The 18,560-nt window shown below is 41.7% G+C and overlaps 1 protein-coding gene across 1 annotated transcript in view; it reads left to right on the top strand.

The window, feature by feature from the left end:
• The first annotated feature begins 1,096 nt into the window (after positions 1 to 1,096).
• The window catches only part of arh (Low density lipoprotein receptor adapter protein 1), a 66,779-nt gene continuing 49,315 nt past the window's right edge, over positions 1,097 to 18,560 (top strand). Inside the window, 1 exon segment of the mRNA NM_001146411.1 lies at positions 1,097 to 1,339. Within this exon segment, the coding sequence (NP_001139883.1) occupies positions 1,255 to 1,339 (85 nt within the window). The 5' untranslated portion in view covers positions 1,097 to 1,254.

Genomic DNA, 18,560 nt, shown 5'->3' with positions numbered 1-18,560 from the left:
TAACATGGGCTCATTGAGTATTAGCTAACATGGGCTCATTGAGTATTAGCTGACATGGGCTCATTGAGTATTAGCTGACATGGGCTCATTGAGTATTAGCTGACATGGGCTCATTGAGTATTAGCTAACATGGGCTAATTGATAGACTATAACTGAGGGACATTCAGTAGTGGGAAAAAGTACTCCACTTTCATACTTGAGTAAAAGTCAAGATACCTTAATAGAAAATGACTCAAGTAAAAGTAAAAGATTCCCAGTAAAATACTACTTGAGTAAAAGTCTAAAAGTATTTGGTTTTAAATAAACTTAAGTATCAAAAGTAAATGGAATTACTAAAATATACTTAAGTATCAAAAGTAAAAGTAAAAATAATTTCAAATTCCTTATAAACAAAACAAACTATTTTCTTGTTTTATTATTATTTAGGTTTGGCAAGGGCACGTTCCAACGCTCAGACATAATTTAATAGTAAAGTACAGATACCCCCCAAAACTACTTAAGTAGTACTTGAAAGTATTTTTACTTACATACTTTACACCACTGCTGACCTAACAAGAGAAACTTCAAAAGCACAACTACATTTTGAAATTGTATCTTGTGTATTATACTATTCTATTCTAGCAGGAGTTTGAGACCTGACTGATTTGATTTGATCCGAGGGCCTTTCAAAACGCGCGGTGCAGTTACCCATCCCTGAGTTTGATGATGTACACGGTGTATTTTGCGCATTGGTTTACCCCGCCCGCATCCAATGTCAGATCCCTCCAGAAATAGGTGTGGCACACATTTAATTCGTGACCGCCCCCTGTGTTCCGCCGTTCCGCTGTTCAGCAGTAGTCTACCGAAAAGCAACGGGTTAAATGGAGGCTGCGCTGCCCATGCTTTCACTTGACCCTTGTTTCACACAACGGGAGTTGGTCGGAACTAGGAAACACGGACATTTCTGACATGCGAAATGTTTGTAGTTATACACGTGCCGCGTTCAACGAATCAGTAAATCTGAGTTATCAGGGTTTCCTAGTTCCGACTAGGATGTGAACGCCGCACAAATCCTATCCCCCAGTTGCGGTTCATTCCGCGCATCACTCACTCGTAGTCGACTATTGTAGTACACTGGCTACTAGTCAGTCTACTGCTTATGTTTCGGAGCCGAAGCAAGCGGAGGTTTAAAGTAGGCTATCCACTTACCGCTGTCACAGTTTAGTTTACGCCTGCTACGTTAGGTTAGGCTACTGTCAGAGACACACCTAAAGCATGGATGCTCTGAAATCAGCCGGTAGAGCGATTATCAAGAGTCCCGGAGTTCCGCGGCACACATGGGGCACCTCCAAGCACGAAAGTAAGTGTAGTATTCATGTCTAAAGAATGGAGTTATATCGTTGCGCAGAAATGGTAACACGACAGCACAATGAAACGAGACGAGGGAAAGGAAAGCGCTGACAATAGGCTCTATCTATTCTGCTGCTGTTCTATTCTCACCTCTCTTCTTGTTGGTATAGGAAGTAAAGAACAGTTCAATTATGAGGTGTGATGGAAAATAATAAGGTGCAGTGTGACTATACATTCTTGAATTGCAACAGTGTAACGTTGTTATTATACATTATCAATACAACACCTATTGCTTTTTTATTTCTGCCCGAGTGCACCTGGGAACATGCCACATTTCTCAGGTCCTAGTGGCATTCCAATTACTTGGTTACCTAATTCCACCGTTCCCATAGTGAAAGCTCCATTGTGGGCTCATGTGTGATGAATCAGTTGTTACAGCATGTCAACCGTAAGAAAGTATTCATACCCCTTGACTTATTTTCACATTTTGTTGTGTTACAACTCAAATTCAAAATGGATTAAATATATGTTATTCTCACCCGTTTACACACAATACCCTATAATGACGAAGTGAAAACATGTTTTTAGACATTTTTGCTAATTTTTTGATAATGTAATACAGAAATATCTAATTTACATAAGTATTCACACCCATGAGTCAATGACCAGGCCAGTGACACAAAATCATTTCAAATTCAGGCTGTTACACAACAAAATGTGGAAAAAGTTAAGAGAAATTCCTTCTGGAACATGTGAACTTTCATGTGCTTTTATAACAAACTTGCATTCCATCCGTAAATACGAATACCTTTGTTAAATTACGAGCCAAGTTGGTTGGACGCCATGGAAAAATACAGGAACCTTTCCACTAGCCATGATTGGCTGAGATAATGAGCGGGCTGAATATGCCAGGAGATGAGTTTGGATTGGTCTGCCATGTTGCATGCTTCTGTCTATAACGTGAGTTGCTCAGTATGTGTTAATAGGCCTTTCTACTGCGGCATTTTTGAAAGATATGACATTAGCCATCGAGAAATACAAACATTTTTGCTACTTTTCTCAACAACATAGAGCCTGCTAAATTCAGGGCATCAATCGACAAATCAGTTGGAAAAAGTGATTGGCTACATTCTGTACACGCCACGGTCAGCGTGAACCGGAGTGACTTGATACCATGCTGGCCAAACAAGATGTAGCTACAAACAAAATGGTTCCAGTCTGCCTTGAAGCGTTCATCCATGTATAAGGATAAGAGTCTAGCTACATTTTCAAATATTATATCGTTTCTAATTTTGTCAGAAAGTAATTTTCATTGCAAGTAAAAGTGTACTGTTAACTAGCTAGCGGACGTTAGCTTGCTGGGTCGCTAGCTAACGTTTTGTGTATGATCTGTGTAGTAATATTATTCATATCTCAGAAAGTCATTTGCATTGCTAGTTATAGCCTAATGTTAGCTATCTAGCTAACATTGAACCTAGTGGGTTAGCTTTAGCTACATGCAGATTCATACTCCAGCATTTCATGCATGGTGGCTAGCTATGCCAATCTGGTTGTACTGTAGCTATGGGTTGGGATTATGGGTCATTGTTTAGCTAGCTAGCTAGCTAGACTCCACTTTGCCAGATGATTACATGACCCGTCAAGTTAGCCAGATATATCTGGGGGTGATTACGGCCATCTATTGTATTTCGTGAACATGTCTAGACAATAGTGACCCATCTACTTAGCTAGATGTGTCTGGGGGTGATTACAGCCATCTATTGTATTTCATGAACATGTCTAGACAATAGTGAACATTCCACTTAGCTAGATGTATCTGGGGGTGATTACAGCCATCTATTGTATTTCATGAACATGTCTACATGTCTAGACAATAGTGACCCATCCACTTAGCTAGATGTATCTGGGAGGGGATTACAGCCATCTATTGTATTTCATGAACATGTCTAGACAATAGTGACCCATCCACTTAGCTAGATGTGTCTGGGGGGTGATTACAGCCATCTATTGTATTTCATGAACATGTGTACATGTCTAGACAATAGTGACCCATCCACTTAGCTAGATGTGTCTGGGGGGTGATTACAGCCATCTATTGTATTTCATGAACGTGAACATGTCTAGACAATAGTGACCCATCCACTTAGATAGATGTATCTGGGAGGGGATTATAGATTTCTTTACATTTACATTTACATTTAAGTCATTTAGCAGACGCTCTTATCCAGAGCGACTTACAAAATGGTGCATTCACCTTATTATATCCAGTGGAACAACCACTTTACAATAGTGCATCTAAATCTTTTAAGGGGGGGGGTTAGAAGGATTACTTTATCCTATCCTAGGTATTCCTTAAAGAGGTGGGGTTTCAGGTGTCTCCGGAAGGTGGTGATTGACTCCGCTGTCCTGGCGTCGTGAGGGAGCTTGTTCCACCATTGGGGTGCCAGAGCAGCGAACAGTTTTGACTGGGCTGAGCGGGAACTGTGCTTCCTCAGAGGTAGGGGGGCCAGCAGGCCAGTGGTGGATGAACGCAGTGCCCTTGTTTGGGTGTAGGGCCTGATCAGAGCCTGAAGGTATGGAGGTGCCGTTCCCTTCACAGCTCCGTAGGCAATCACCATGGTCTTGTAGCGGATGCGAGCTTCAACTGGAAGCCAGTGGAGAGAGCGGAGGAGCGGGGTGACGTGAGAGAACTTGGGAAGGTTGAACACCAGACGGGCTGCGGCGTTCTGGATGAGTTGTAGGGGTTTAATGGCACAGGCAGGGAGCCCAGCCAACAGCGAGTTGCAGTAATCCAGACGGGAGATGACAAGTGCCTGGATTAGGACCTGCGCCGCTTCCTGTGTGAGGCAGGGTCGTACTCTGCGAATGTTGTAGAGTTCTTTCACATGACGCATTAATTTAACACGTGTGTCTGTATAAGCATCATCTGAAATTATTAAATATTTATGGCTAACGTTATATCTTTCAAAAAAAGACGCAGTAACAAGGAGTATCTACACATACTGAGTGGCTTTATGTTATAGACAGAAGATGAGGTAGTCATTTAATAATCATGTTTAACACTATTATTGAGTCCATGCAAATTATGTGACTAGTTAAGCACTGTTTTACCCTAACCCTTATTTGGGCTTGCCATAAAAAAGGGGTTGAATACTTATTGGCTCAAGACATGTCAGCTTTTCATTTTTAATACATTTGTAAAAAGTGTCTAAAAACATAATTCCACTTTGACATTATGGGGTATTGTGTGTAGGGCCAGTTATACAAATTCAGGTACAGTGATCGGTAAGCTGCTCTGACAGCTGATGCTTAAAGATAGAGAAGGAGAAATAAGACTCCAGCTTTAGAGATTTTTGCAATTCATTCCAGTCATTGGCAGCAGAGCTTTGCGTTGTCTTGGGTTTGTCTGTATCAGCTTTGAGTCATATTGGGTATGTCTGAATCAGCTTAGAGTTGTCTTGGATATGTCTGTATCAGCTTAGAGTTGTCTTGGATATGTCTGTATCAGCTTTGAGTCGTCTTGGGTATGTCTGTGTCAGCTTTGAGTCATCTTGGGTTTGTCTGTATCAGCGTTGAGTCATCTTGGGTTTGTCTGTAGCAGCTTTGAGTCATCTTGGGTATGTCTGTACCAGCTTTGTACACCTGGATCTGTGGATTTTCTCAAGCTCTGTTAAGTTAGATGGGGAGCGACAGTGAACAGCAATTTTCAAGTCTTTCCACAGATTTTCCATGGGATTCAAGTCTGGTCTTTGGCTGGAACACTCAAGGACAAAGTGTTGCTTTCGCTGTATGCTTGGGGTCATTGTCCTGTTGGAACGTAAATCTTCGCCCCCCCCCCAGTCTAAGGTCATTTGCACTCTGAAGCAGGTTCTCATCAAGGATTTGCCTGTATTTGGCTCCATTCATTGTTTCATCTCTCCTTACCAGTCTCCCAGATCCCTGCTGCTGTAAAGCATCCCCATAGCATGATGCTGCCACCACCATGCTTCACGGTAGGGATGGTGTTAGATGGGTGATGAGCTGTGCCTTGTTTTCTCCAGACAGGGCACTTTGCATTCAGGCCAAAGCGTTACATTTTTGTCTCATCAGACCAAGTTCCTGGGACTTCATGGTATAGTTTCTGCTCTGACCTCATGGCTTAGTTTTTGCTCTGACGTGCTCTGTCAACTGTGAGACCTTATATAAACAGGTGTGTTTCTTTCTAAATCATGTCCAAACAAATGAATTGGCTACAGGTGGACTCTAATCAAGTTGTAGTGACATTTCAAAGATGATCAAAGGAAATTGGATGCACCTGAGCTCAATTTGGACTGTCATAGCAAAGGGGTGTGAATATTTATGTAAAATAGAAATGTCAATAAATGTAGGATAAAAATGAACAGAATATAACAAATATTGTACAATCTAGGTGTGAAAAGCTTCTAGAGACGTACCCAGAAAGACTGACAGCTGTAATCGCTGCCAAATGGGATTCTAACATGTACTTATTGACTCAGGGGTGTGAATACTTATGTAAATTAGATATTTCGGTATAAAAAAATCTTATAGAATGTTTTCACTTTGTCATTATGGGGTATTGTGATGTCATTATGGGGTATTGTGATGTCATTATGGGGTATTGTGATGTCATTATGGGATATTGTGTGTCGATGGGTGAGAAAAATATTTAATCCATTTTGAATTCAGGCTGTAACACAACAAAATGTGTAATAAGTCAAAGGGTATGAATACTCTCTAAAGGGGGGCTGTATGTAAGGGTGGGTGAGTGAGTGGGAGTCGTGGGGTAAAAAAATTATTGAGAAGCAGGTGTGAAGACTCAGTGATAATAGTCACAATCAGATAGGGTTGCTCCGTTGTTTTTTCCATTCTGATGGCGCTTTTTCCTCCCCGTTGGCCATTCTTCTCCGGTCTGCTGACACAGTCATGTCCTCAAACTCAGAGGAGCGCCAGGGTGGGGAGGTTATGAAAAAATGCACAACACTGGCCATCGGGGTCTACTGGGTCTGTGTCCACATCAGACATCATGCCTTCACTTGCCCCGTTGAGATCACTGATCCTCTTCAGCAGAGAGATATTTTCACCGACTGGCCAGTGCCTGTGAAATTACAGGAAAGATATCACATTACCAGTTAATGCTTCAAAACCAACTTTATAAAAATAGGTTCTATTTGATAAAAAAATTCCATGACAGTACAGTAAGGCATTGTTGGCAGACTAGATGAATGCAGTTCAATGCATGATTAATATAATTCATCAATACATTTCTTGGTAGTCCAAAACATATTGCTATCAGGTTGTAAATTACAGCTGCCCTGGTACATTGTTTGCTGCCTCCATTCGGGATGCATTGTTTCAGTTTCAATATTTTGGAGTAAAAACGGACGAATGTAACCAAGGCTGGGAATGTCAATACAATCAAACTAGCAAAGGCAATGATCACAAGTCAGTCATAACGTGGCTAATAGGCTAGTGCACATGTGTCAAACTCAAAGCCTGAACAGGACACAGAAATGAGTATAAATGGCCCTGTCTAGACTTGACAGTTCATGCAGATTTAGTATTCTGATCAGAGAGTTCTGATCATGGAATTATGAATGCGTCATGCATCTACACCGACATTTAAATGTGTCTACCGTGTCCACAGTGTGTCCGGATTCCCTTTTCCCCACACTATATTTAAATGCCACTATGCATTCTACAAATGGTGGAATAGGCAAAATATGATAACAACACAACAACGACTGATGGCAGTAGCTAACTACTGTACTGTAGCTAACTAGCCAGCTAACCTCTGTAGCTAGCCAGCAAGCAACGCTAAAGGGATTGCAAATGGGTTAGTATAATTATTTATTTTTCTAAATATTAGCTAGCTGGGTAGCATTTATGAGGCCAGCAAACACATTCCTCACAAGCCAGAAATGTATTTCCTCCAATAGAAAGAGGAGTGGGAGGCCCCGGGGCACAACTGAGCAAGAGGACAGGTACATTAAAGTGTCTAGTTTGAGAAACAGATGCCTCACAAGTCCTCAACTGGCAGCTTCATTAAATAGTACCCGCAAAACACCAGTCTCAACGTCAACAGTGAAGAGGCGACTCCGGGATGCTGGCCTTCCAGGCAGCGTTGCAAAGAAAAAGTAATATCTCAGACTGGCTAATAAAAACAAAAGATTAAGATGGGCAAAAGAACACAGACACTGGACTGAGTTGCACGTTTTTCTGTAAAAACAAATATGTCTGGCCTGTGGGAGAAAAAAAAAATATATATATATATATGGCCCGTGCGTTGATTGAGTTTGACACCCCTGGGCTAGCGTGTCTATTTATGTAGCTAGCTATTTATTTAGCAAGCTAAAAACACAGAGCCTACAGTTAGCTAGCTAGCTATCTATTTCCTGGGAGGATGTCATTGGAGGAGTGGGTGAGTGACCAACTTTTTCCCCTTCATCGTTTTTCATTGGCTACAGCTAGAGGCAGATGTAATTTGCTTAGCTAGCAAGAAATGTGAATCGGTTCGCTAGCTAGGCAACTAGCTATGCTGAACTTGAACAACTGTTATCCACAGTTAGCATATCTCTTAGTTGTCAATCAAATTTATTTGGTATCGATCAAATGGGCTGGCAGGCAGGCAAGTTCCCATTACGTTGTCAAAACGTCGGTTGGGGGACAAACATGGATTGGTAGACAAGCTGCAGAAGACAAGCAGGCTGCTATTATTTATCAGTGCAATTTTGATGGCCAACTAGCTAAAAAAAGTTTGAGAGGGTTTATCTAATGTTCCCTTGTTAGATTCTAGCTTATTTCGTTCTGGTTAGCATTAGTAGTTGACCTTGTATTAGTTGATGTGCATAGGCAACTGAGGGAGAGAGAGAGCCTACCTTTTCATGTTTGTTTGCTTAATAGGACTGTGAAGTTCCCAAATGTAAGAGGACTCCCCTGGTATTTACATATTTGCAGAAATTTATTTATGTGGCTTTTTTTTGCGAATGTGTTCGAATGATCTAACATCGTGATGTTGCTTACAGCCTGTAAACACACTGTCAAGTTCAAAGTGAATGATGGCAGGCCCGTGTGGCAAATGGATTATTTGCATATAGGCCTACTGTAGCTCTGATTGGCTATAGCTCACCGTTCTGCAGTAGTCTCCGGTCCTGGACAAGACAGATGTTTTTATTCGGTTTTATTCACTGCAGTATCTATTAATTGTCCAAACGCATGGCCGTCTTCCCACTCTATATTGCTATAGAATTTTCACAAATGTCTTAGTATATGTCATTCCCTCCCAAACATTCTATGAATTCATGATAATGTGAAAATGACTGTATCTTAAGTGCTCACTTGTAATTATATATTTTTTTAAACAGTGTCATATTCTTTATCGGGGTTTATATGAACAGATTTGAATAAGATTTCATGTTGCTTAAAACGCTGTCAGTTCCACTTTAATCTCAGTTGATTTACCAGCAGATAGTACTCTGGTGTTGTGTGGACTGTTCTTCTTAAAACGATAAAGTAAAAAACATGAAATGAAGTTTTCTGCATGGTATTCTCACCACTATTTTCATGTAACACATTTAACAATACTAAGATAATTATCGTACAACAACTTACCCTGATTGTTTCGCTTTTGACTTTATTTTGTCTAATTCAAAGTCATAAAAAAAAAAATACAAATTTGTCCTCACTTTTCTTGCGGCTTATATTTGTCCTCCTCGCCAGTTAATATGTAGACCCCTTACTGCAGGGCTATGAAAGGGATACCTCAGGATTTTTGACATTGAGACCCTTTATATACTTCACCAGAGTCAGATGAAATCATGGATACATCTTTCATGTCTCTGTGTCCAGTATGAAGGAAGTTAGAGGTAGTTTTAGGAGCCAATAACGTCTACCTTTTGTTCTGTTTAGAGAACACTGGTGGTTTTACTGTAGCCATACCTTGCCTAACAGATTGAGAAAAAGCCCAGCTTCAGCCAAGTGAGGAAAGCACCAAATTAGCACTTACTGTTGCCATTTCTGGTGGCTGTCATCTGTCGAGGTCACAGTACTGGTCAGAACAGATAGATCTTATGACTGGCCCAGGCAGAGAGGACACAGCAGGTGGTCAGAAGAGCAAGCTGTCACCTTGGATCGTGTCAGAGGAAATAGGAGTGAGGCGACCTCTAAATGTTCCAAAAGGTCAAACCTGACCAACGACCATAGGGGACAGATAGGACTCCTCCTCGTTACATAAAGGGACAAGGCTGCTCCTTGCTATGTACAGTAGACACAGCCTTCAGCACAGCCCCAGAGGGAAGATAAAACAGGAACAGCCTTCAGCGCTGCTCCAGAGGGAAGATATAGCTGGTATGTACTAGAGGTCGACCGATTATGATTTTTCAACGCCGATACCAATTATTGGAGGACCATAAAAAGCCGATACCGATTAATCGGCCGATTGTTTTTATTCTTTTATTTATTTGTAATAATGACAATTACAACAATACTGAATTAACACTTTTATTTTAACTTAATATAATATATCAATCAAATCAATTTAGCCTCAAATAAATAATGAAACATGTTCAATTTGGTTTAAATAATGCAAAAACAAAGTGTTGGAGAAGAGAGTAAAAGTACAATATGTGCCATGTAAAAAACGTTTAAATTCCTTACTCAGAATATGAGAACATATGAAAGCTGGTGGTTCCTTTTAACATGAGTCTTCAATATTCCCAGGTAAGAAGTTTTAGGTTGTAGTTATTATAGGAATTATAGGACTATTTCTCTCTATACGATTTGTATTTCATATACCTTTGACTATTGGATGTTCTTATAGGCACTTTAGTATTGCCAGTGTAACAGTATAGCTTCCGTCCCTCTCATCGCCCCTACCTGGGCTCGAACCAGGAACACATCGACAACAGCCACCCTCGAAGCATCATTACCCATCACTCCACAAAAGCTTCCCTTGTCAACTACTCCAAGTCTCAGAGCGAGTGACGTTTGAAACGCTATTAGCGCGCACCCCACTAACTAGCTAGCCATTTCACATCGGTTACACCAGCCTAATCTTGGGAGTTGATAGGCTTGAAGTCATAAACAGCGCAATGCTTGAAGCATTGCGAAGAGCTGCTGGCAAACACACGAAAGTGCTGTTTGAATGAATGCTTACGAGCCTGCTGCTGCCTACCACCGCTCAATCAGACTGCTCAATCAAATATCAAATCATAGTCTTAATTATAACATAATAACACACAGAAATACGAGCCTTAGATCATTAATATGGTCAAATCCGGAAACTATCATCTCGAAAAAACAAAACGTTTTTCCTGTCAGTGAAATACGGAACCGTTCCGTATTTTATCTAGCAGGTGGCATCCCTAAGTCTAAATATTCCTGTTACATTGCACAACCTTCAATGTTATGTCATAATTATGTAAAATTCTGGCAAATTAGTTCGCAACGAGCCAGGCGGCCCAAACTGTTGCATATACCCGACTCTGCGTGCAATGAACGCAAGAGAAGTGACACAATTTCCCTAGTTTAATATTGCCTGCTAACATGAATTTCTTTTAACTAAATACGCAGGTTTAAAAATATATACTTCTGTGTATTGATTTTAAGAAAGGCATTGATGTTTATGGTTAGGTACAGTCGTGCAACGATTGTGCTTTTTTCGCAAATGCGCTTTTTTATAATCACCCCCGTTTGGCGAAGTAGGCTGTCTTTGTTAGGAAGAAATAGTCTTCACAGTTTGCAACAAGCCAGGCGGCCCAAACTGCTGCATATTCCCTGATTCTATTGCACAGAACGCAAGAGAGGTGACACAATTTCCCTAGTTAAAAGAAATTCATGTTAGCAGGCAATATTAACTAAATATGCAGGTTTAAAAAATCAACCATGTCTAGTTGTGATTATGTCAAGATTGATTGTTTTTTATAAGATATGTTTAATGCTAGCTAGCACCTTACCTTGGCTCCTTGCTGCACTCGCATAACAGGTAGTCAGCCTGCCACGCAGTCTCCTCATGGAGTGCAATGTAATCGGCCATGATCGGTGTCCAAAAATGCCGATTACCAATTGTTATGAAAACTTGAAATCGGCCCTAATTAATCGGCCATTCCGATTAAGTGGTCGACCTCTAGCATGTACAGTATATGTCTTTAGGCAAAGAGAAGGAACCCAGCAGATTGTCTTCTAAGAGAAGGAATCCAGCATTGTCTTCTTGAATGTAGTCTCATTTGAGCTCAGCTGCAGCTGCAGCCGCAGCTCAGTTCTTTTCAGTCTTTAGGTACACTATCCCCTCAACAAGCAATACAATACAGCTAGGAGAGGAAGCTAGCACACCAGGGTATGGAAGACACCTGGAGTGATCTGATCTGAAATAATAGTTGGACTCAGACATGATTATCTGTCATTAGATCAGAATAGAGGGAACTGCGGGTATAATGGTGATATCCTGTCGCTCTGAAGGTCGAAGAGAGAAAAGGATAAAATGGTCCATGTACTGCCTGGTGGCAGAATGGTCTTGTTGCTCACATTGTCATTCTCCCAATTACCAAGTGGATTGGAAACACACACACAGCTTAGTTTACCTCCACATACTGTGTACATTCTCACAAATAAAGCAAACGTGCACACACAAATTGCCTGCATAGGGATCTGGTCAAAGGGATCTGGTCAAAGGGATCTGATCAAAGGGATCTGATCATAGTGATCTGATCATAGTGATCTGATCATAGTGATCTGGTCAAAGGGATCTGGTCAAAGGGATCTGATCATAGTGATCTGGTCAAAGGGATCTGGTCAAAGGGATCTGGTCAAAGGGATCTGGTCATAGGGATCTGGTCAAAGGGATCTGGTCATAGGGATCTGGTCAAAGGGATCTGGTCAACAGTAGTCCACCATAGTGAATAGGGTGCTACTGTATTAGGGACACAGCATATTCCCATTCATCTTTGACAACCATTGCAATCCAATATGTCTGCCGAGCTTCAGCGTATGACATTGTTGAATTTTAAGAGGTCCTATCTGAGATCTGTCAGGGCATTATTCATATTCAACATCAGCCAGACAACCCTCTGTAGTGCCGTGCGGTCAGAGGCAGAGCAGTTGCCATACCAGGCAGTGATGCAACCAGTCAGGATGCTCTCGATGGTGCAGCTGTAGAACCTTTTGAGGATTTGAGGACCCATGCCGAATCCTTTCAGTCTCCTGAGGGGGAATAGGCTTTGTCGTGCCCTCTTCATGACTGTATTGATGTGTGTGTGGACCATGATAGTTTGCAGCCCCGTCGATGAGAATGGGGGCGTGCTCTGTCCTCCTTTTCCTGTAGTCCACAATCATCTCCTTTGTCTTGATCACGTTGAGGGAGAGGTTGTTGTCCTGGCACCACACGGCCAGGTCTCTGACCTCCTCCCTATAGGCTGTCTCATCGTTGTCGGTGATCAGGCCTACCACTGTTGTGTCATTCTAGAAAACAGGGAGTACAGGAGGGGACTGAGAACGCACCCCTGAGGGGCCAACGTGTTAAGGATCAGCGTTGTTTCTAATGAGTTTTATAGACTGATAGAATGATACGTTGGTTCGAATTAAGCAATAAGGGCCGAGGGGTTGTGGTGTATGGCCAATATACCACGGCTAAAGGCTGTTCTTAAGCACGATGCAACGCAGAGTGCCTGGATACAGCCATTTGAAGTGGTACATTGGCCATAACCCCTGAGGTGCCTTATTGTTGTTATAAACTGGTTACTAAATTAATTTGAACAGTAAAAAATAAATGTTTTGTCATACCTGTGGTATATAGTCTGAGATCAGCATTCAGGGCTCGAACCCCCCAGTTTATGAGTTTTCTAGAATGATACGTCGATTCGAATGAGTTTTCTAGAATGATACGTTGGTTCTAATGAGTTTTCTAGAATGATACGTTGGTTCTAATGAGTTTTCTAGAATGATACGTTGGTTCTAATGAGTTTTCTAGAATGATATGTTGGTTCTAATGAATTTTCTAGAATGTTACGTTGGTTCTAATGAGTTTTCTAGAATGATACGTTGGTTCTAATTAGTTTTCTAGAATGATACGTTGGTTCTAATGAATTTTCTAGAATGATACGTTGGTTCTAATTAGTTTTCTAGAATGATACGTCGGTTCTAATGAGTTTTCTAGAATGATACGTTGGTTCTAATGAGTTTTCTAGAATGATACATTGGTTCTAATGAGTTTTCTAGAATGATACATTGGTTCTAATCAGTTTTATAGAACGATAGAACAATATGTTGTTTGTAATGAGTTTTATAGACTTTTATAGGTGCTGTGGAGACAGGTTTCTTGTCTGCAGAGTGAAATCCAGGAGGTATCCAAGTGGTTCCCAAACTTTTCGAAGCTGTGATCCGTAGAGAGTGCCCCCAGCTTTATTCTGAGACCCGGGAGAGGAGCTACCCTTTAATGGGTTTCAACTCACCATTGGATTTGGAAGACACTGACTTCCACCCTGATATGAAGTTTGTGACAGGAATGCAGATATGGTTGGTGTAGTCTTTTATTTAACTTTTGTTTATCCAGGAAGTCCCATTGAGTTCAGAAGATCTGTTTTACAAGAGAGACCTGGCCAACTGAGCAGCTCAATAAAATAGTGTACCTGTTGCCAACATTCTATTTCCTCCCTGCTCTTAGTTACAAATAAATCTGATAGGGTTTGACATGTATAGTACGGTACTGACCATCTCCCCTAGCACTGTTTTATTACAGACTGGCACATGGCACCCTATTCCCGATATACTACCCTATGGGCCCTGGTCAAAAGTAGTGCACTACTACCCTATGGGCCCTGGTCAAAAGTAGTGCAATACTACCCTATGGGCCGTGGTCAAAAATAGTCCACTACTACCCTATGGGCCGTGGTCAAAAGTAGTGCACTATGTATGGAATAGGGTGCATTTGGGATGCAGTCTGGGACTCAATGTACTCCCTGTTCCATTGCAGCTTTATGTAGTTGAATGGACAACGAAAAAGAGAGAAGGTTTTATTTTTAGCACTTGGCCTTTTGACTCTCTTTACTTTGACAGGAGAGGAGAGAGGAGCTGAGATTTCCGGGAATGTGTGATTTAGTTAGATTAGCGTCAATTGGGAACAGCGGCTAGCTGACAGCTAGCACTGCATTGACTCAACTTTCTCTGGTCTCCTGCTTTTTAACGGAGATGAACTTTGTTGTTTTCCTGTTTTTCCACTTTTATTGGATTGGCATGTATTCAGACTAAATTCAGTGGTAGATAATTGATGTAGAATACAAAATATTACAGAGAATACATACTTTCTGGAATGTAGCTTTTGTACAAAAATTTTGAGAGAACCTTTGTATTATTTCCTTTTTCTCATACTTGATGCGTTATGATTATGACATTAGTTAGTAAGCTACTCAAATCAAATCAAATTTATTTTTATATAGCCCTTCGTACATCAGCTGATATTCTCAAAGTGCTGTACAGAAACCCAGCCTAAAACCCCAAACAGCAAGCAAAGCATGTGAAAGAAGCACGGTGGCTAGGAAAAACTCCCTAGGAAAAACTCCCTAGAAAGGCCAAAAACCTAGGAAGAAACCTAGAGAGGAACCAGGCTATGAGGGGTGGCCAGTCCTCTTCTGGCTGTGCAGGGTGGATATTATAACAGAACATGGTCAAAATGTTAAAATGTTAAAATGTTCATAAATGACCAGCATGGTCAAATAATAATAATCATAGTAGTTGTCGAGGGTGCAACAAGCACGTCCGGTGAACAGGTCAGGGTTCCATAGCCGCAGGCAGAACAGTTGAAACTGGAGCAGCAGCACGGCCAGGTGGACTGGGGACAGCAAGGAGTCATCATACCAGGTAGTCCTGAGGCATGGTCCTAGGGCTCAGGTCCTCCGAGAGAAAGACAGAAAGAGAGAAAGAGAGAATTAGAGAGAGCATATTTAAATACACACAGGACACCGGATAAGACAAGAGAAATACTCCAGATGTAACAGACTGACCCTAGCCCCCGACACATAAACTACTGCAGCATAAATACTGGAGGCTGAGACAGGAGGGATCAGAAGACACTGTGGCCCCATCCGATGATACCCCGGACAGGGCCAAACAGGCAGGATATAACCCCACCCACTTTGCCAAAGCACAGCCCCCACACCACTAGAGGGATGTCTCCAACCACCAACTTACCGTCCTAAGACAAGGCCGAGTATAGCCCACAACGATCTCCGCCATGGCACAACCCAAGGGGGGGCGCCAACCCAGACAGGAAGACCACGTCAGTGACTCAACCCACTCAAGTGACGCACCCCTCCCATGGACGGCATGGAAGAACACCAGTAGGCCAGTGACTCAGCCTCTGTAAAAGGGTTAGAGGCAGAGAATCCCAGTGGAAAGAGGGGAACCGGCAAGGCAGAGACAGCAAGGGCGGTTCGTTGCTCCAGCCTTTCCGTTCACCTTCACACTCCTGGGCCAGACTATACTTAATCATAGGACCTACTGAAGAGATAAGTCTTCAGTAAAGACTTAAAGGTTGAGACTGAGTCTGCGTCTCTCACATTGGTAGGCAGACCATTCCATAAAAATGGAGCTCTATAGGAGAAAGCCCTACCTCCAGCCGTTTGCTTAGAAATTCTAGGGACAATTAGGAGGCCTGCGTCTTGTGACCGTAGCGTACGTGTAGGTATGTACGGCAGGACTACTCCAATGTCATCTTGTGAAATCAGTGTATATAATATTTTAAAAGCTTGTTTTCTACCACTTTTATCCTTCCAAATCAAATGTAGACTAGCTAGCAGTGGTGTAAAAAACTTAAGTACAAATATTTTAAAGTACTACTTAAGTAGTTTTTTGAGTAATCTGTACTTTACTATGATTATTTTTGACAATTTTTACTTTTACTTCACTTTATTCCTAAAGAAAATAATGTACTTTTTACTCTATACATTTTTCCCTGACACCCAAAAGTACTCGTTACATTTTGAATGCTTAGCGGGACAGGAAAATGGTCCAATTCACACACTAATCAAGAGAACATACCTGGTCATTCCTACTAGCCTCTGATCTGGAGGACTCACTAAACAGAGAACATCCCTGGTCATTCCGGATGCCTCTGATCTGGTGGACTCACTAAACAGAGAACATCCCTGGTCATCCGTACTGCCTCTGATCTGGAGGACTCACTAAACAGAGAACATACCTGGTCATCCCAATTGCCTCTGATCTGGAGGACTCACAAAACAGAGAACATCCCTGGTCATCCCTACTGCCTCTGATCTGGTGGACTCACTAAACAGAGAACATCCCTGGTCATCGCTACTGCCTCTGATCTGGAGGACTCACTAAACAGAGAACATCCCATGTCATCGCTACTGCCTCTGATCTGGAGGACTCACTAAACAGAGAACATCCCTGGTCATCCCTACTGCCTCTGATCTGGTGGACTAACTGGACTAACTGATGGACTGTCCCCAGTCCACCTGGCCGTGCTGCTGCTCCAGTTTCAACTGTTCTGCCTGCGGCTATGGAACCCTGACCTGTTCACCGGACGTGCTTGTTGCACCCTCGACAACTACTATGATTATTATTATTTGACCATGCTGGTCATTTATGAACATTTTAACATCTTGACCATGTTCTGTTATAATATCCACCCTGCACAGCCAGAAGAGGACTGGCCACCCCTCATAGCCTGGTTCCTCTCTAGGTTTCTTCCTAGGTTTTTGGCCTTTCTAGGGAGTTTTTCCTAGGGAGTTTTTCCTAGCCACCGTGCTTCTTTCACATGCTTTGCTTGCTGTTTGGGGTTTTAGGCTGGGTTTCTGTACAGCACTTTGATATATCAGCTGATGTACGAAGGGCTATATAAAAATAAATTTGATTGAAATTTGACTAACTAAACACAAATGCATATTTTTTAATTATTTCTGAGAGTTGGAGCGTGCCCCTTGCCTATTCATAAATAAATAAAAACTAGAACATGCTTTACTTAATGTAAGGAATTTGAAATTATTTATTTGTGTAGTTTTATTTTTGATACTTCAGTATATTTAAAACCAAATACTTTTAGACTTTTACTCAAGTAGTTTTTTACTGGGTGACTTTCACTTAAAAAAAAAGAATGTTTTATTGAATATTTAAAACATACAATATACTTGCAGTGAAGATGCTCAACAACTACATCACATTAGTCATCTAACAGACTCCCATCCAGAGCGACAGACACACAGAAGCAACCAGGGTCAACGCCTTGCTCAAGGGCACGTCGACAGATCTCACACAAAGTGAAAAACGAGGAACCGAAAGAGTGATCTTCAGCCACCCGGCCCAAGCTCCCAACATCAAGGCCACTAGCCCTCCAAGACCCCCCCACACAGTTCCCCAAGCGCTGCCCCTCAACCATCTGCAACTCCACTCCCACTTGTCACCAATTCTACATCCCAACCCCCAGCTTCTCTCAGCCCATCCCATCTATCTCTCTCCTGGCCAACCTCTTCGGATTTCTACTCAACACATATCTTTCAACTATGCTGTGATGTTTAACATACAATTTTAATCTATCTAATCGAATAGAATCCACAGATTGCGAGTTTAAGATAAATACTTTTACTAAGAGTATTAGTATATTAGTAATTGACTGACCCGGTCTCTCCAGATCTCCTGACAGTACTATTTTTAGGGTCAATTTTAGATCAATGTTATGCATTTTCAGCCATTCCTGAACCTGAGACCAGGAACAAGCTACCTGAGGGCAAAACAAATGGTCTATTCATTCTGTATCCTTACAACAAAATTTGCAGAGCTTTGATTGTATGCCCCAAATATTCAACATTTTGTTGATGGCAAGAATTCTATATAATAATTTTAGCTGAAAAGCATGACTTTCACTTTTACTGAGTCATTTTCTATTAAAGGTATCTTTACTTTTACTCAAGTATGACAATTGGGTACCTTTTCCACCACTGCTAGCTAGCCTGTCTAGGGAAAGAGAGTTCTGCTTCACTTGTCTTTCCCCATCCATCAGACAGTGTCTTTCCCCATCAGACATTGTCTCTCGTGTCATTGTGACTCAGACTTGTTTATGTACAGGGAACATAGTCAATGTCAGCATGTTTCCTCTTGCTATTTGTCTATGCCCTCTATGGGCCCCGATCAAAAGTATTGTACTATATAGGAAATACGATGCAATTTGGGACACAGGCTGCGTCTCTCTCTCTCCATCGCTCCCTGGAGATTTCAATCTCTGTCTG

The sequence above is a fragment of the Salmo salar genome, chromosome ssa15 (genome assembly GCF_905237065.1).
Source record: "Salmo salar chromosome ssa15, Ssal_v3.1, whole genome shotgun sequence".
Classification (NCBI taxonomy): Eukaryota; Metazoa; Chordata; class Actinopteri; order Salmoniformes; family Salmonidae; genus Salmo; species Salmo salar.
Note: the sequence above shows the minus strand (reverse complement) of the source record. Positions and strands in the feature narration are given on the sequence as shown.